General features: G+C 49.6%; 1 protein-coding gene across 4 annotated transcripts in view; it reads left to right on the top strand.

Annotated features, from left to right (window-relative positions):
- rhobtb3 (Rho related BTB domain containing 3) overlaps positions 1–19,824 on the top strand; it is a 205,433-nt gene that overhangs the window by 157,819 nt on the left and 27,790 nt on the right. For 3 of the 4 annotated variants that reach the window (XM_070884793.1, XM_070884785.1, XM_070884776.1), the window contains exons 6-8: positions 3,524–3,889; positions 6,520–6,632; positions 13,539–13,665. In XM_070884793.1, the coding sequence (XP_070740894.1) occupies positions 3,524–3,889; positions 6,520–6,632; positions 13,539–13,665 (606 nt within the window). The remainder of the gene's footprint in view (positions 1–3,523; positions 3,890–6,519; positions 6,633–13,538; positions 13,666–19,824) is intronic. The other variant, XM_070884803.1, reaches the window with a different exon arrangement.

Here is a 19,824-nt window from a genome sequence, read left to right as displayed (position 1 = left end):
AAGGTCACCACAGTTCAAGTACAATACCTTACCTCATGGAGTCATTACTAGAGTGCCTACAGACTCAATAACTGGCGACGAGATTACAAATTTCCATGCGAAAATGGCTAACCTTAGCACGTTTCAACAATTCGCCGGTGGGGAAGATTGGGAGGCCTTTGTGGAAAGGCTCGAACACTTTTTCATTGCGAGTGACCTGGTGGGAGACACACCGACCTCGCTGGCTGATAAGCGCAGAGCTATCCTGCTCAGCAGTTGTGGGCCCACCATCTATGGCCTCATCAGGGACCTGCTAGCCCCAGCGAAGACAACAACCAAAACATATGCGGAGCTCGTAACGATGATACAGGAACAGCTCAAATCTAAAGAGAGCATCCTCACAGCCAGACACTGGTTCTACACACACCGGCGGCCCGAAAGCCAAGAAATTGCAAAATATGCTGCAGACCTCAGACGATTGGCTACACCGTGTGATTTTGGCGACCACCTCACCGAAGCACTGCGGGACATCTTTGTTATCGGAATCAGCCACGAGGGCCTTCTCCACAGGCTGCTCTCTGTGGACACCACGGTCACCCTGCAATTAGCGTGAGCCAGGTGTTCATGGTCTCGGCCTGCGATTCCAAGCGGATGATTCACCCCCAGGACTCTAACCCAGCAAGTACTGTGAACCAACTGGCGTGTTTAGAGGCAAGGCTGCTGCAAGCAGTCTCTCTCAGTGAAGAGAGAATAAAACCCTGAGTCCCACAACCCTGAGTCCACCACATGGGGCCAACTGGCCAACCCATGCTGGCGCTGTGGAGGAAATCACAGGGCCCACCAGTGCTGCTACAAAGACTATACTTGCAAAGGCTGTAACACGAAGGGCCACCTCCAGCGAATGTGCAAGAGAAATTGTACTCACCGAGTCGATGAAGAGTTGGCTGATCATCCAGACTCCAGCGACGATGAAGAGAGAGTCCATGAGGCAGCTGAACCCCATGATGAGGTGTACGGAGTGTTTACCTGCACCACCGAGAGCTCTCTGTTGCAAATGGAAGTCGAAATCAACGATGTTCCAGTCACAATGTAGGTGGACACAGGGGCGAGCCAATCACTGATGAATCAGGCGACCTTTGAGAAACTCTGGGACAATCCAGTTGAATGACCTAAAATGATCCCGATCCAAGTGAAGCTGCTCACCTACACAAATGATACCATCCCAGTCAGCAGCGTGGATGTCCAGGTGTCCCATGACGGCGCGATGCACAAGTTACCTTTGTGGATTGTTGCTGGTAATGGTCCAACGCTGCTAGGAAGAAGATGGATGAAAAAGATCCGTTGGAGCTGGGACAACCTTCAGCCTCCGGCGATCGACGTCCTCCGTGGCCCCAAAGTTGGATCCAGCACAGCACCGGAGAAACCAGCTGTTCAACTCGACTGTGTGGAGACGACACAGACCGTTCAACCCAACTGCGAGATGATCCAGCCGAAACGACCCAACCTCATCTTCCAGGGTCCAGTGGCAGGACCCCGGAAGAAGAAGATCGGTGCAGAAGGTAACTTCCCTGTTTCCGTGGAAGAACCTGGGGAGACAAGGATCACCGCAGACTACCTTGTGGAGAGAAAGAAGATGGTGCCCGAACCACGAGGCGAAGTGCCTGAAGTAAAGATGGCGGCGGCCAGACCACGAGGGGCAACGTTGATGGAGCAACACGTGATGCCGAGCAGTGAACCGGATTGGGGTAAAGATTGTAAGGCGTTCTTAAAGGAGACCGGCAACCCATCACAATTAAAGGGTCAGTTCCACTCTTTATACAGCGATACCAGTGATACATATGTAAGCGATGTAATTGACAAATTCAAGTATGTAAATGTAACTAACCATGTTAAGTCGGGCGATTGCGGTCGGAACCAATGTATTGTGAGAGTAAATGAAGTAATGATGTGCGATGCTGGGTTCTACATGTACGCCGACAAAACCAAGGGCAACCTCCCGTCGGAAGTACCCAGGTCCAGCGGGCAACCCGATCATGTAGCCTGCGCCTCCGGGACCAATGTGATGCCCCAGGGAGCATGGCCACACACAGAGGGAGCATACCAGCTGCAGGGCCAGCGATCAGCGGACGGCAAAGGCACCGCTACTGGCACCCTGCCCCAGATCGGCTCTACCTCTCTGGCCACCAGGGCCAGTACCGGGAGGAAGAGGCTAGCATCCTCCAGCCCTCCCAACGGGACCTGGGATGACCAGACTCCCACTATCGCTGAAGGGCAGCAGCGAGACACTGCAGCCCTCAAAGGAGGACAGGAGGTCATACACTCCTGTGGCCCTGCCCATCACTAGGCAACGGCAAAGGCCCTGAGACTCAGCCATGTGAGCGATCCGAGCCCACCCAGCTGGCAGGGAGCGCAGCGTCGCCATCAGACAACCTGGACACAGTCTGGTCACTCTGGGACTAGCGTCCTCACCCACCTGCATCTACACATCCCAGGGGCAAGACTGTGATACCACATATGTAACTTACCTGTAAAATGTACTTGTTCCACTACTGCAGAACCCAAACAGTGATGTAATTAATCCTATGTTTTTTTTTGTTCTTTTCTTCTGTAAATGTTTGCACATACAGGTGTTGAGCCACACTCATGGTCTATGTATGGGGGTGGAGGGGAGGCGGGGGGGAGTAATGGATGTATATAGCCATGGACACACATGGATCACACCCAGAACCCACTCAACCCCCACTGCAACCTCGAACCGTCCACTGCTGACCAGTTCCCAATGTTGTGGCAATAAGGACTTGGGGGTCAACAGGGAGAGAGCCAAGCCAAAGAATAGACAAGGTGCAAGGGCTTTGGGCACTCAAATCTAGGGCCAGAGCACACAATGCAAAGGCCAGTGGCACAAAACTTAGAGGAGAGTGATGTTGTGTATGTATAATATAAATATGCTCCCTGTACACTCAATGTACAGTTACATAAGACTACTGGATGTACCTTCACACTGTATACACTATGCTTGTACCACTAGAGGGTGCAACTGGTGGAGACCTAGGGATCACCTGTACACGACAGGTAACCAGGTATAAAAGGGAGCTCGCTATGCTGTACCCTCACTCAGGAGCTGTAATAAATGGACTAAGGTCACCACAGTTCAAGTACAATACCTTACCTCATGGAGTCATTACTAGAGTGCTGACAGACACAATACTAAATATCGGCAGCCAACGCAAGCATCAGCAGCGCTGCTGACCTCACCAAAATGGCGACCATCACGGGACCCACCGGAAGCGGGTGGACACCATTTTTCCTTCACAATGTGCCTTAACAGCCAGCGCTTACCCCCCGAATTTCTAGGCCTTGATTTTTCTTTTTAATTACATAAAAGGAACATACATAGTGAGACTGGGGGCTTAAAATTATATACCTACTAGGTGGTTCACTTATCATTTAATCAATGAACAGAAAATCTTACTAATTTTCTGTTATATGCATATTTTTGGTTTTGTACGCAAGTTGGTTATTGGCTCTCTGTTTTTCCTTCTAGTCAAACTACCCTGTTTAAAGATTGAAGAGTCCAGGTACCATCGTGACTTGCTGAATCTATTCTACAGTTCTCTATGTACAGATGTGGTGTTTTCTTCCAAGGATGGACAAGAAGTGGCTAGAGCTCACCGGGTTGTGCTGTGCACAGCAAGCCACGTCTTCATGTTACTGTTTGGTGCGGAGATTGCCAGTGACCCTGGTGAATTACCTGGGAAGATTGCTCACAATCTGTTTGTAATAGACAAAAAGGACATTGCTTTGAACTCCAGCCAAGCTTTACTTCAAAACAGCCAGCCAGTAAGGGTCATCATTTTAGACTCACTGCTCTGTGCCTGCTACTCAGAGATCTTGAAGTTCATTTACGCAGGTATAGAACCTGTACCACTGAGGACTTAAGATGCAGTGTTACCATCCTGGGAGGTTATAGCTATACTGAATATTCTTGTACAAATTATTTTCTCAAATAGCCATTCTGGAGCAGCTTTTATGTAGTCCCTAAATTCATAGGTTCAAATTCTGGTAAAATGATTGTGATCATAGACGAATCAGGAAGCAACAATGGGTTAGAATGCTACTCTTTCACCTTTGGGATTCAATCAAATTGATGGGATGAAAGTTGCTCCTCTCACCAATGTATAGCACAAGGTCAGCTTAGTTATGTGTGCTGCTGATACCCAGCCTTACCTCTGCCACTACCCATGCCTCCATGATTATTGCTGAGCTGTCCTACCTCACATTGGCAACATTTCTTCCAGCTAAACAAAACCATCCTGTTCCATGTCTACTAGAAATTTTGCACCTTAGTCCCTGATTCTACCCCACTTCCAAGCGGCTCGCTCAAGCTGAACTCGACAGTGCACAGTTTAGAGTTTTTGCTTGACCTTGAGCTGAGCTACAAAGACCACACCCAGTCGATTAGCAAGAGGGTCTATATCTACCATTTAGAAATATATTCCACCTGCATCTCTACCTCATCCCCACAGCTGCTTAAGCCCTCATTCACATAATTTCCAACTCCTGGTTTGACGTCTCCAATACTCTCCTCACCATTAGCCGTCATCACCTGTCCGCTAGAATTCTCTTAATAAACCTTGCTACACGTCTCCCCATCTTCAAACTCTCCTCAAAACCTACCTCTTCAACTATGCCTTGTATCAGCTCTCGTTTTCCTCAGTGTCCGTTCTCCAGCTCTTGTGAAGTATGATATAAGGCTACGGTGTTAATGTGATGACTAATGATCCCACGTGAGATTAATGTGTACAGTCTCAGTGCTGCCCTCAGAAGGAAAGAAGTTGCCTAATGCACTTTTTACCGTGGTAAAATCATGCTATGCAATATTAGCATAAAAACGCTACTTTAAAATAATGTTAAAATAGCAGCCAGATGAATTTCCTCTGAACATGTTAATGCGTTTGAATGTTAATATCATGTAGCAAGATTTAACCTCACATATGTTTTCCTGTTTTCATTAGATTGTTGAAGTGAGAGAATTTCTTGCGATTGGACGGTACCTGCGCCACTTAGGGTACATCTGGGACGCCCACCTGTCCCATGAAGTTGCAAACTCAAGTGGAAGTGTGTTGTGTTATGAGACGTTGTTAGCAACCCCCCCCCCCCCCACCCCTCCCATAAAGCAGCCAACGGTGCACCCATTCCCCCTTTTAAGGGGGCTGATATGAAAATAAAATACCTGCTGTCTTTGGGCCTCGTGCCATCCATCCAGTGCATGATCAGCTATGTATTTAATATAAAATTACTGCTTACTCTTAATTCCAGAATGTGTTCTTGCAATGGTAAGGTTAATGTACAATTTGGCAGCAGCTTAAATGATATTAAAACTCACTAATTTGTGGTGCTTTAGAATAGTAACTTAAAAAATACATTTTGCATCAAAAGCTTTATTTTCACTCATCAGAATTGCAGAAAACTGAATATATTTGTCTTGTAGGTGAATTGGAGTGTAGTTAAATTCTTTGAGTTTTAAGTGTTGCCGTTGTGGTGCTGAAAAGTTGAAGTATTTTAAGATCCCAAAATTGCCTGATTCAAGTAATAAAATAATGTTTTAAGTGGCTGACCCTTGATTACTCAACTACTTAGAATATGTTTCAATTCATCAGAAGCTTTAAAAAATTACGGGGAAAAACTTAGAGTTCGAAATTCGGTATTGCCAAGTTTGGGGATGGTAACCCAGGCGAGGTGGAACTTCTTGCGCCTGGCACAGAAGTCCCATCACGGCCGCGAAATTGGGGTTACTGCCACCGAGTGGAAGTGGAGCGCAATGTCAGGCACACTACTTCCACTCAGGGACGGGGCCGGGGTGGTAAGCGAGCAAGCACAGGGCCCTCCCTTCCATTAAAGGAGAGGGCACACTGCGAGTTCTGCAGTGGGACGAGGGGCCTCTACTATGCCACTGGAGATGCGGGGTGCCGTGGCTGTAGCCCGGCACATAAGCGGAGAGCTAGGCTGTACTATCGTGGCACGGACCCCGCAAAATAGACAACGAAAGGCCGGATTGGTAAGTCGGGCAGAAAAAAAAATGGGGGTCCGCATCTCCCCTTTATCTTTTGCCCTGTGAGCGGAGTACGGTCTGGTTTGCGACCCACGGGGCTGGCGCTGACATCGCCCGCGGCAGTCTCACAGGGTGCCACCCAATTTCCGCTGTGGGGCGAGAACGGGTAGCTGCGCACGGCAATGACATCATCATCGCCGCCGCAGTGGTCTCGGGCACTACCGGTGCGAGCGGGGCGCTGCTGGTTTGCGCCCCTGCTAACTCTCGCGCAATTTCCTGGGGCCGCTAACGGGAGGAGCAAACGATGCCAATTTCCCCCCCTTAATTTTATATTTATATTTGTGCCAATGTTTTCACTGATAATTATCTAATGGAGGAAAACATACCCCTTCATTTCTTTTACTTAATTTAGAATCCAATCAAAAATAATTCTTTAAAGTTTACAATTTGACAATAAATGGCAATAAAAACATTTGATCTGTCACTAGGCACTGACAGCTGGGATGAACTGAAATCGGTCCTCTGGAAGAAGCTGCAAAATCTAGAACAAGTCAGGAATGTGCTGGAAACACTCAAACTGCTCTTCAGATACAATGCTAAGGTATGTAGCCAATTGATCTTATGCCTAATGCATAGCCAGGAACTAAGAAGTTTCATTTTTATTCCACTGAACTATTCTTCAACGATACAGGGATGGTAGTCTAGTGGTATCACTACAGAGTGGCATGTGATTCATCGTGGTGTTTTTTGATATAAGTTCATATTCATGATTTGTTATATGCTGATTTCTTTTTTTCAGAGAAGCGGTGAGTGGGAGAAAGGTGCTTGATGTAGAGATAGGGTTAATCAGTGGATGAATCAATCTAAGCCACTCTCACGTACCTCGGTCCCACTATTTGTAGGGAGGGTCTGGGGAGGCTGGAAACTGCCGAAGAACCCGGCAAGGTAGAGACTTGGGAGGTCCTGCTGAACTTAATGGCGACTTAATTGGATCCATTTCCTGCCCAGCAGCAGGCCAAATTGACAGCCTGGTCAGTGACTGGAAGAGAGAACCAGCGGCAGAAGGCCTCAGATCAGCACCCGTGGCAGGGGGGAAAGAGAGAGAGAGAGAGAGAGAGACCGCGACCGGCAGGGGGTGGGGAGAGAGAGAGGGAGAGAGAGAGGTCGTGATTGGTGGGGCGAGAGAGAGAGGCTATGATTGGTGGGGGAAGGGAGGCCATGATCCGCAGGGGGGACAAAGAGAGGCCACGATCGGCGAGGAGAGTGAGAGGTCGCGATTGGTGGGGGTAGAGAGGCCGCAATTGGTGGGGGTAGAGAGGCCGCGATTGGTGGGGGTAGAGAGGCAGCTATTGGTGGGGGTAAAGAGGCGCGATTGGTGGGGGTAGAGAGGCTGCAATTGGTGGGGAAAGGCCAAAGGCTTCCATAACGGGACGGGTGAGCACTTCTGCTCCTCCTGGCTCCCAAGGAGTGTTGTAAAAGGCACTTACCTTGTAGAGCCGGCAGCTCTCACCTTCCTTTCACTGCCAGGGTTCCCGATCACTGGGAAATCCGCACAGCAGTAGTAAAGTTTAAATCAGGCTGTCAATTGCACATGGGAGCCTGATTTAAATGTGATAATGAAGTGTCCTGTCTCTCCATGGTGGGATACTCAGACACTTTGATATCCGCCGCCATACAAATGGCAGCGGGCGCATGCGCGATGTGTTGGGGACACATCCCAGCTGTAGTGATGAAGACTTGTGCTCCAGAACTAGCCACACCTCTAGCCAAGCTGTTCCAATACAGTTCCACACTGGCATCTACCCAACAAAGTGGAAAATTGCACAGGTATGTCTTACCCACAAAAAGCAGGACAAATGCAATCCGACTAATTACCGCCCCATCAGTCTACTGTCAATTATCAGCAAAATGTTGGAGGGTGTCGTCGACAGTGCTATCAAGCGGCACTTACTTACCAATAAACTGTTAACCAATGCTCAGTGTGGGTTCCACCGGGACCATTCGACTCCAGACCTCATTACAGCCTTGGTCCAAACATGGACAAAAGAGCTGAATTCTAGAGGTGAAGGGTGAGTGACTGCCCTTGACATCAAGACAGCATTTGACCGAGTGTGGCAAAGGAGTCCTAGTAAAATTGAAGTCAATGGGAATCAGGGGGAAACTCTCCACTGGTTGGAGTCATATCTAGCACAAAGAAAGATGGGTGTAGATGTTGGAGGCCAATCATCTCAGCCCCAAGACATCATTGCAGGAGTTCCTCAGGGTAGTGTCCTAGGTCCAACCATCTTCAGCTGCTTCATCAATGACCTTACATGCTTCATAAGGTCAGAAGTGAGGATGTTTGCACAGTGTTCAACTCCATTTGGAACTCCTCAGATAATGAAGTTGCCCGTGCCGTCATGCAGCAAGTCCTGGACAACATTCAGACTTGGGCTGATAAGTGGCAAGCAACATTCGCACCACACAAGTGCCAGGTAATGACCATCTCCAACAAGTGAGAGTCAATCCACTTCCCCTTGAGAGTCAATGAGATTACCATCGCTGAATCCCCTACCATCACCATCCTGGGGGCACCATTGACCACAAACTTAACTGGACCAGCCACATAAATACTGTGGCAACAAGAGCAGGTCAGAGGCTTGGTATTCTGTAGCGAGTGACTCACCTCTTGACTCCCCAAAGCCTTTCCACCATCTACAATGCACAAGTTAGGAGTGTGATGGAATACTCTTCACTTGCCTGGACGTGTGCAACTCCAACAGCACTCAAGAAGCTCAACACCATCCAGGGCAAAGCAGCACGCTTTATTGGCACCCCCACGGACCACCTTAAAATTCACTCCCTTCCAACACAAGTGTACCTTGGCTGCAGTGTGTACCGTCTACAAGATGCACTGCAGCAACCCGTGACCTCTACCACCTAGAAGGACAAGGGCAGCAGGCGCATGGGACCATCACCAAGTCACACACCATCCTGATTTGGAAATATATCGCCGTTGCTTCATCGTCACTTGGTCAAAATCCTGGAACTCCCTCCCTAACAGGACTGTAGGAGTGCCTTCACCACATCGACTGCAGCAGTTCAAGAAGGCGCCTCGCCACCACGTTCTCAAGGGCAAATAGGGATGGGCAATAAAAGCTGGCAATGCCAGCGACGCCCACATCCCATGAATGAATAAAAAACTAAGAGATAAATCAGAATATTTTCGAAGTAGTGAGGAATTAGGAACTGTTGAGGAGCAGAGAGATTTGGGAGTCCAAGTACGTAAATCATTTAAAGCTAGTGGTCATGTTCAAAGAGCAACAAAAAATGCTAATGGAATGTCTGCCTGGGTACGGATCCAGGGACATTTCATCTAACATTTTTCAATTTTTTAATTTTCTTGTTGAGATATTGGTTACCATTATACATTCATAAATCATTTTAACTCTAAACCTATTTCTTCAGCTAAATGGAAAAAGCTTTTACGGATGTCATTTTTTAAAATGAATTTGCAATATATGCGATTGCTTTCTCACAATTTTAAAGTGATTCATTTTCATTTGCGACTATTTTAAGTTTTCAATTTAAGGGGATCCTGGCTGAATAAAACTATTTGGCAATGTTTTTTCATTTGTTTTTTAGTACTTAATGTAAAGACACACTGTAAATCACACTGAGACCTATTGTGCACCATGATGTCAGAAATAAATGATGCCGTGATGAGTCCCTGTGTAATTTACAGTGCGAGTTACACTTGGCTCTTTGGTTCTTCTCCCTCCCAAAACAAAAACAATACTGCCAAATACATTTTGTTATGAAGAATGCCCTTTAAAGTCTGCATGTTCATCAAATTGTATTTGTACTTTTTTTTATTTTCAGTTCTTTAAACTCACACAAGATAGGCACTACTGTATCTCTACAATGTGGCAACTTTCAAACAGTGCTTCAGAATTACAGGCTATGTGGCACCAACATCTAAAAATGGGTCTAATGTGCCAATTTAAAATATATATTTTCAACATTGTAAATCAATAGGTTTAAAAATAACTGCACTAATTATAGCAATTGGCTAAAAAAAGTCTACCCATTGAAGTATCGGCCCCAATATTTTCTTCTGTGTGTCTGTTCGACTGGATTTAAGGTTGTCAAGAACAATGGAGGACTAGCAACAACAACATGCATTTATTCAGCGCCTTTAACATATTAAAACGTCCCAAGGCAATGTGGCTGACTCTTAACTGCCCTCTGAAATGGCCTACAAGCCACTCAGTTGTAACAAACCACTACGAGAAACAAAAATAAGAATAAAACCAGACAGACTACCCGGCATCGACCTAGGCACCGGCTTCAGACATGACAATGGCACAACTAGCCCAGTCGACCCTGCAAAGTCCTCCTCACTAACAACTGGGGACTTGTGACAAAATTGGAAGAGCTGTCCCACAGTCTAGTCGAGCAGCATCCTGACATAGTCATACTCACAGAATCATATCTTTCTGTCAATGTCCTAGACTCCTCCATCACTATCCCTGGCTATGTCCTGTCCCACCGGCAGGACAGAACCACCAGAGGTGGTGGCACTGTGGTATAGAAGGAGAAGGAGTGGCCCTGGGAGTCCCTAATGTTGACTCCGAACCCCGTGAAGTCTCATGGCTTCAGGTCAAAGCATGGGCAAGGAAACCTCCTGCTGATTACACTGATCTACCGATCTCCCTCAGCTAATGAATCAGCAGTCCTCCACGTTGAGCACCATTTGGAGGAAGCACTGAAGGTAGCAAGGGCACAGAATGTACTCTGGGTGGGGGACTTCAATGACCATTGTCAAGTGTGGCTCGGTAGCACCATGACTGACGTAGCTGACGAATCCTGGAGGACATAGCAGCCAGACTGGGCCTGCGGTAGGTGGCGAGAGAACCAACAGATGTATCTGTCTATGAAAGCATTGGTAGCAGTGACCACCAAACAGTCGTTATGAAGACAAAGTCCCGTCTTCACACTGAGGACACCCTCTATCATATTGTGTGGCACTACCTCCGTGCTAAATGGGATAGATTCAGAACAGATCTCTAGCAGCTCAAAACTGTGAGCCATCAGCAGCAGAATTGAATTCCACCACAATCTGTAACCCCATCCATCATACCCTCACTACCATTAGCATCAAGCCAGGGGACCAACCCTGGCGCAGAAGAGCATGCCAGGAGCAGCACCAGGTGTACCTAAAGATGAGGTGCCAACCTGGGGAAGCTGCAACACTGGACTACATGCATGCTAACCAGCAGAAGCAGCATGCTATAGACAGGGCTAAGCGATCCCAGAACCAACAGATCAGATCAAAGCTCTGCAGTTCTGCCACATCCAGTCGTGAATGATGGTGGACCATTAAACAACAATGGGAGGAGGAGGATCCATGAATATCCCCATCCTCAATAATGGGCGGAGCCCAGCACGTGAGTGCAAAAGACAAGTCTGAAGAGTTTGCCACCATCTTCAGCCAGACGTGCCAAGTGGATGATCCATAGCGGCCTCCTCCTGAGGTCCCCTCCATCACAGAAGCCAGTCCTCAGCCAATCCGATATGATGTGATATTAAGAAACGGCTGAGTGCACTGGATACAGCAAAAGCTATGATCCCGACAACATCCCGGCTATCGCGCTGAAGACTTGTGCTCTAGAACTAGGCACACCTCTAGCCAAGCTGTTCCAGTGCACATACAACACTGGCATCTACCTGATGATGTGGAAAACTGCCCAGGTATGTCCTGTCCACAAAAAGCAGGACGAATCCAATCCAGGCAATTATCGCCCTATCAGTCTACTCTCAATCATCAGCAAAATAATGGAAGGTGTTGTCGTCAGTGTTATCAAGCGGCACTTACTCACCTATAACCTGATCACCAATGGACCATTCGGCTCCAGACCTCATTACAGCATTGGTCCAAACGAGCTGAATTCCAGAGATGAGAGTGACTGCCATTGACATCAAGGCAGCATTGGATCGAGTGTGGCATCAAGGGGCCCAAGTAAAATTAAAGTCAATGGGAATCAGGGGGAAAACTCTTCACTATCTGGAGTCATACCTAGCACAAAGGAAGATGGTTGTGGTTGTTGGAGGTGAATCATCTCAGCCCCAGGATATCACTGCAGGAGTTCCTCAGGGTAGTGTCCTAGGCCCAATCATCTTTAGCTGTTTCATCAATGACCTTCCTCCATCATAAGATCACAAGTGGGGATGTTCGTTGATGACTGCACTGTATTCAGTGCTATTAGCAACTCCTCAGATAATGAAGCAGTCCATGCCCACATGCAATAAGACCTGGCCGACATTCAGGCTTGGGCTGATACATGGCAAGTAACATTTGCACCACACAAGTGCCAGGCAATGACTATCTCCAACAAGCAAGAGTCTAACTACCACCCCTTGACATTCAGTGGCATTACCATCGCCGAATCCCCCACCATCAACATCATGAAGGTCACACCATTGACCACAACTTTACTGGATCTGCCACATAAACACCGTGGCAACAAGAGCGGGTCAGAGACTGGGTATTCTGCAGCGAGTGTCTCACCTGCTGACTCCCCAAAGCTTTTTCACCATCTACAAGCCACAAGTCAGGAGTGTGATAGAATACTCTCCACTTGCCTGGATGAGTGCAGCTCAAACAACACTCAACCATCCAGGAAAAAGCAGCCCACTTGATTGCCGCCCCATCCTTAAACATTCATTCCCTCCACTACTGGTGCACCATGGCTGCAATGTGTACCATCTACAGGATGCACTGCAGCAACCCACCAAGGCTTCTTCGGCAGCACCTCCCAAACCTGTGACCTCTACCACCTAGAAGACAAGGAGAATGGGAACACCGTCACCTGCAAGTTCCCCTCCAAGTTACACATCCTGACTTGGAAATATATCACTGTTTCATAATTGTCGCTGGGTCAACCTTCTGGAACTCCCTCCCTAACAGCACTGTGGGAGTACCTTCGCCACACAGACTGCAGTGGTTCAAAAAGGCGCCACCTTCTCAAGGGGAATGAGGGCTGGGCAATAAATGTTTGGCGTTGCCAGTGATGCCTACATCTCAGGAACCAATTTTTTTTAAATGTGGTCGGAGCTCATCTCGGAAGCATTCTTTAATTAACGCTGCATTGGTAGTATGGACAACAGGTACAAAGTCCATCTCAGCCAACAAAACATTTATTGGAATAATGTTATAAATGTCTCTTAAAAAGTAAGAATGTGTGACCTTTCCTCACCGAGCACAGATTGCGCTCCCAATGAACGAGCAGCCGAACAGATCTATGGAATCCCGCAACAAGCAGAAGTACTCAGCATTTTACAACAGCACATTCATGGAACTTATCTGTAATTCCTAATCCTATGCTTATGGTATTTTGCTGAAATCCACAAAAAATAAATAAATAATACAGATTTTAGAAAAGTGAAATGACCAAGTTAAGAGTTGTTTGAGAAAGCACAAATGATTAAATCCAGTTATCCATTGTTCCTTTTTTATATCTTATAGACATTTTGTTCCAGTGATGTCAGCAATCAAACAGCAAAACGTAAAGGGCAGTCTCAAAGTTGCTGCTGTTCATTAAGTCTTTTCCTCAAAAGTCCTGACTTGGCCGATGTAATCTTTAAAGTACAAGGTACAGGGTTCACTGCTCACTGAAGAAGAAGTAAAAATGTTCAGCATCTGTGGAATTGAGCTTGTTATTCTTGGCTTGTGAATGCTCTTAACATTGTGCTTTTTATTGTGGAGAAATTCTTCTAATCACAGCAATCATATCATAGGAGGCCATTTAGCCTGTCATGCCTGTGCTAGCTCTTTGAAAGAGCAGTCGTGCTTAGTTCCACATCCCCGTATTTTGTCCATATCCTTGTAAGTTCCTCATTTTCTAGTACCGGTCCAACTCCCTTTTAAAATTATTTATGGAATCAGCTTCCACCACCTATTAGGTAGAGCTTTCCAAATCCCACCAACACTGAGTGAAAAATGTTCCCCTCTAGATCTTTTTCCAATGCTTTTCAACCCACGACCTTTAGTTATTGATCCACTCCGAAGAGGGAATATTTTTTGAATGCGTTTATTTATATTAATAAAATGGCTGCCGTGTCTCTAATTGGCTCTCCGTTATCACATGACCTATTGTTGATTGGTCCTCTTGAAGGATAAGCCACACCCTCAAGTTTCTCTGGAATGTGTAACTGGAACCGCCCAGCCCAAGTTCTGACTGACTTTGCAAATTGTAATTTGATCCATTCTGACTTCAGAAGTCAGAGAGGACAGATCTCGAACAACCCAGCAAAAGCCACCAAGTTCCAGCCGAAGTCCCTTACCCCAGAGCACGGGGAGGGGGGGGGCGAAGAGAGACATGGGGTGGGGAGAGGACACACGGGCAAGTGAAGAGAGACACATGGTGGGGGGGGGGGGGGTGAGAGAGATGGGAGATAGGGAACTCGGGGAAGACGGATCACGTTTCTCGGAAAGCTCAGTGCGTCAGGGACAGCTGAAGTCCCTTACCCTAGCGCAAGTACTGCCTCCCCCAGCCAAAGTCCCTTACCCCAGCACGCGCATGACCTTAGCACCACTGCCCCTCGCCCCCCACCCCGCCCCTGCCATAGATGGGGCACTGTGTGGATCATGGATTGTTAACAGGTTTATTGGGTATGAAGTGAATAGTGAGTGTCGTGACTATGGGATTTCATCCACTCCAGCGATGCCCCTGACGCACCGAGTTTTCCGAGAAACATCCGTCTTCCCCGAGTTCCCTATCTCCCTTCTTTCTCCCCCCTCCCCGTGTCTCTCTTCACCTGCCCGTGTGTCTCTCTTCCCCCCCCCATGTCTCTCTTCCCCCACATGTCTCTCTTCCACCCCATGTCTCTCTTTCCCCCCATGTCTCTCTTCCCCCCCATGTCTCTCTTCCCCCCCCATGTCTCTCTTCCCCCCCATGTCTCTCTTCCCCCCCCATGTCTCTCTTCCCCCCCATGTCTCTCTTCCCCCCCATGTCTCTCTTTCCCCCCCATGTCTCTCTTCCCCCCCATGTCTCTCTTCCCCCCCCATGTCTCTCTTCCCCCCCATATCTCTCTTCCCCCCCATGTCTCTCTTCCCCCCCCCATGTCTCTCTTCCCCCCCATGTCTCTCTTCCCCCCCATGTCTCTCTTCCCCCCCCATGTCTCTCTTCCCCCCATGTCTCTCTTCCCCCCCCATGTCTCTCTTTCCCCCCCATGTCTCTCTTCCCCCCCCATGTCTCTCTTCCCCCCCATGTCTCTCTTCCCCCCCATGTTTCTCTTCCCCCCCCATGTCTCTCTTCCCCCCCCATGTCTCTCTTTCCCACCCCATGTCTCTCTTTCCCCCCCATGTCTCTTTTCCCCCCCATGTCTCTCTCCCCCCCCATGTCTCTCTTTCCCCCCCATGTCTCTCTTCCCCCCCCATGTCTCTCTTCCCCCCCATGTCTCTCTTCCCCCCCCATGTCTCTCTTCCCCTCCCCCATGTCTCTCTTCCCCCACTCCCGTGTCTCTCTTTCCCCCTCGTCCCGTGTCTCTCTTCCCTCCCCCCCCCCGTGTCTCTCTTCCCCCCCTCCCCGTGTCTCTCTTCCCCCTCCGTGTCTCTCTTCCCCCCCCCCAGGGTTTCTCTTCCCCCCCCCATGTATCTCTCCCCCCCCCCCGAGTCTCCCTTTCCCCCCCCCATGTTTCTCTTCCCCCCACCCGTGTTTCTCTTCCCCCCCCCCGTGTTTCTCTTCCCCCCCCGTGTTTCTCTTCCCCCTCCCGTGTTTCTCTTCCCCCCCCGTGTTTCTCTTCCCCCCCTGTGTTTCTCTTCCACCCCGTGTCACTCTTCCCCCCCGCCGTGTCTCTCTTCCCCTTCCCCCCCGTGTCTCTTTTCACCACCCCGCCGTCTCTCTCTCCCCCCCACCCCGTGTCTCTCTTCCCCCCCCCGTGTCTCTCTTTCCCCCCCCGTGTCTCTTTACCCCCCCCCCCGTGTCTCTCTCATCCACCACCACCCCCGTGTCTCTCTCCCCCCCATGTCTCTTTCCCCCTCCCCCCCATCTCTCACTTCCCCCCCCGTGTCTCTTTACCACCCCCCCCCGTGTCTCTCTCTTCCACCACCCCCCCCGTGTTTCTCTCCCCCCCCCCCGTGTCTCTTTCCCCCTCCCCCTGTCTCTCTCTTCGCCCCCCCCGTGTCTCTCTCCCCCCCCCGTGTCTCTTTTCCCTCCGCGTCTCTCTCTTCCCCCCCCCTCCTGTCTCTCTCTTACCCCCTCCTGTCTCTCCCCTCCCCCGTGTCTTTCTTTTCCAACCCCCATGTCTCTCTTCCACCCCATGTCTCTCTTTCCCCCCATGTCTCTCTTCCCCCCCATGTCTCTCTTCCCCCCCCATGTCTCTCTTCCCCCCCCATGTCTCTCTTCCCCCCCCATGTCTCTCTTCCCCCCCCCATGTCTCTCTTCCCCCCATGTCTCTCTTTCCCCCCCATGTCTCTATTTCCCCCCATGTCTCTCTTCCCCCCCATGTCTCTCTTCCCACCCCATGTCTCTCTTCCCCCCCCATGTCTCTCTTCCCCCCCGATGTCTCTCTTCCCCCCATGTCTCTCTTTCCCCCCCATGTCTCTCTTTCCCCCCCATGTCTCTCTTCCCCCCCCATGTCTCTCTTCCCCCCCATATCTCTCTTCCCCCCCCATGTCTCTCTTCCCCCCCCCATGTCTCTCTTCCCCCCCATGTCTCTCTTCCCCCCCATGTCTCTCTTCCCCCCCCATGTCTCTCTTCCCCCCATGTCTCTCTTTCCCCCCCATGTCTCTCTTTCCCCCCCATGTCTCTCTTCCCCCCCCATGTCTCTCTTCCCCCCCATGTCTCTCTTCCCCCCCATGTCTCTCTTCCCCCCCATGTTTCTCTTCCCCCCCATGTCTCCCTTCCCCCCATGTCTCTCTTCCCCCCCCCATGTCTCTCTTTCCCCCCCATGTCTCTCTTCCCCCCCATGTCTCTCTTCCCCCCCATGTCTCTCTTCCCCTCCCCCATGTCTCTCTTCCCCCACTCCCGTGTCTCTCTTTCCCCCTCCTCCCGTGTCTCTCTTCCCCCCCCCCCCGTGTCTCTCTTCCCCCCCTCCCCGTGTCTCTCTTCCCTTTCTGTGTCTCTCTTCCCCCCCCATGTATCTCTCCCCTCCCCCCCGAGTCTCCCTTCCCCCCCCATGTTTCTCTTCCCCCCACCCGTGTTTCTCTTCCCCCCCCGTGTTTCTCTTCCCCCCCTGTGTTTCTCTTCCACCCCGTGTCACTCTTCCCCCCCGCCGTGTCTCTCTTCCCCTTCCCCCCCGTGTCTCTTTTCACCACCCCCCCGTCTCTCTCTCCCCCCCACCCCGTGTCTCTCTTCCCCCCCCCGTGTCTCTTTACCCCCCCCCCCGTGTCTCTCTCATCCACCACCACCCCCGTGTCTCTCTCCCCCCCATGTCTCTTTCCCGCTCCCCCCCATCTCTCACTTCCCCCCCCCCGTGTCTCTTTACCACCCCCCCCCATCTCTCACTTCCCCCCCCCGTGTCTCTTTACCACCCCCCCCCGTGTCTCTCTCTTCCACCACCTCCCCGTGTTTCTCTCCCCCCCCCCGTGTCTCTTTACCACCCCCCCCGTGTCTCTCTCTTCCACCACCCCCCCGTGTTTCTCTCCCCCCCCCGTGTCTCTTTCCCCCTCCCCCTGTCTCTCTCTTCGCCCCCCCCGTGTCTCTCCCCCCCCCCACCCGTGTCTCTTTTCCCTCTGCGTCTCTCTCTTTCCCCCCCCCCCTCCTGTCTCTCTCTTACCCCCTCCTGTCTCTCCCCTCCCCCGTGTCTTTCTTTTCCAACCCCCATGTCTCTCTTCCACCCCCCCACCGTGTCTCCCTTTCCCCCCCGCACCTCCACCGTGTCTCCCTTCCCCCCCCCACCGTGTCTCCCTTCCCCTCCCGTGTCTCTCTTTCCTCCCCACCCCCCATGTTGCTCTTCCCCCTCCCTCCCATGTCTATTTTCCCTCCGCGTCTCTCTTTCCCCCCCTCCTGTCTCTCTATTACCCCCTCCTGTCTCCCCCCCCCTCCGTGTCTCTCTTTTCCAACCACCTTGTCTCTCTTCCACCCCCCCCACGTGTCTCTCTTCTCCTCCCCCATCTCTATTTCCCTCCCCCCCCCATGTGTCTCTCTTCCCCCCCGCCCCGCTGCTTCTTTCTCTCCCCGCCGCTTCCCTCTCTCCCCGCTGCCGCCTCCCCTCTCCCCGCCCAGTCGGGAGGGCTTGGTCGGAGGCTCAGGGCTCGGCGGGAGGCTTTGCGGCTCAGTCGGACATCGTGGTCAATTGAGGATCAATATGTTCAATGTGCCCCACTTCTGGTTCCAGTTTCGGGCGAGAGGCATTGGGGGCAGGGTCCAGAGGATGCAGGCGCAGAAGGAAGAGAAAAGCATTAGTACAAATAGTTATTCTGATATTTTTTCCCTATTTACTCAAAGCCTCTCATCATCTTGAAAACCTTTGTTAGAGAACCTCTTAACCTTCTCCCAAGGAGAACAGTCCTAACTTTTCCAACCTCTCCTCATAACTGAAGTTCCTCATCCCTGGTAACATCCTGATAAACCTCCTCTGTACCCTTTCTAAAGCCTTTACACCTTTCCTGAAGCATGGTGCCCAGAATTGTCCACAATGCCCTGGCTGAGACCTCATTAGTGATTTATAAAGTTCGAGCAAGATCTCTGCTTTTATATTCTATTCCTCTATTCATAAACCCAAGTAACTCATTTTCTTTTTAACCACCTTATCAACTTACCCTGCCACCTTTAAGGATTTGTGTACATGGACACCAAGGTCTCTCTGCTCATCAAACTTTTCAAAATAGGAACATAGAAACAGGAGTACGCCAACCAGCCCCTCCAGCCTGTTCAGCATTCAACGAGATCATGGCTGATCTGTGACCTAACTCCATATACCCACCTTTGTTTCATATCCCTTAATACCTTCGGTTAACAAAAATCTATTAATCTCAGGTTTAAAATTAACAATTGATCTAGCATTAATTGTCATTTACGGAAGAGAGTTCCAAACTTCTACCACCCTTGGCATGTAGAACTGTTTCCTAATTTCACTCCTGAAAGGTCTGGCTCTAATTTTTAGACTATGCCCCCTAGCCCTAGACTCACCAACTAGCAGTAATAGTTTTCTTCCATCTACCCTGTCAGTTCCCCTTAATATCATGAAAACTTTGATCAAATCAGCCGTTATCAGATTATGTCAGGAAGGGCTAGAGCATACAAACAAAAGAGTGCACTAACAAATAGGGTCCAGGTAGCAAAAAATAGCAAGAAGACAAATAGGACTATAGTACAAAAAAATTTTAAGATGTCTAATAAGGTTAAAAAGACAAATCTAAAAGCACTGTATCTGAATGCACGAAGCATCTGTAATAAGGTAGACGAATTAACAGTGCAAATAGATGTAAATGGATACGATATAGTTGCAATTACGGAGACATGGTTGCAGGGTGACCAGGGTTAGGCACTAAATATCCAAAGATATTCGATATTTAAGAAGGACAGGCAAAAAGGAAAAGGGGTGGTGTAGCATTGTTAGTAAAGGATGAAATCAGAGCAATTGTAAGAAAGGATATTGGCTCAGAAAATCAAGATGTACAATCAGCCTGGGTGGAGCTAAGGAGCACCAAGAAAACATTGGTGGGAGTTGTCTATAGGCCTCCAAACAATAGTGGTAATGTAGGGGATGGCATCAAACAGGAAATTAGAGATGTTGTAACAAGGGTACTACAGTAAACGTAGGTGACTTTAATCTACATATAGAGTGGCCAAACCAAAGTAGTAATA

This window comes from Pristiophorus japonicus, chromosome 1 (genome assembly GCF_044704955.1).
Source record: "Pristiophorus japonicus isolate sPriJap1 chromosome 1, sPriJap1.hap1, whole genome shotgun sequence".
Classification (NCBI taxonomy): Eukaryota; Metazoa; Chordata; class Chondrichthyes; family Pristiophoridae; genus Pristiophorus; species Pristiophorus japonicus.
This window is presented reverse-complemented; position numbering and strand designations above follow the sequence as displayed.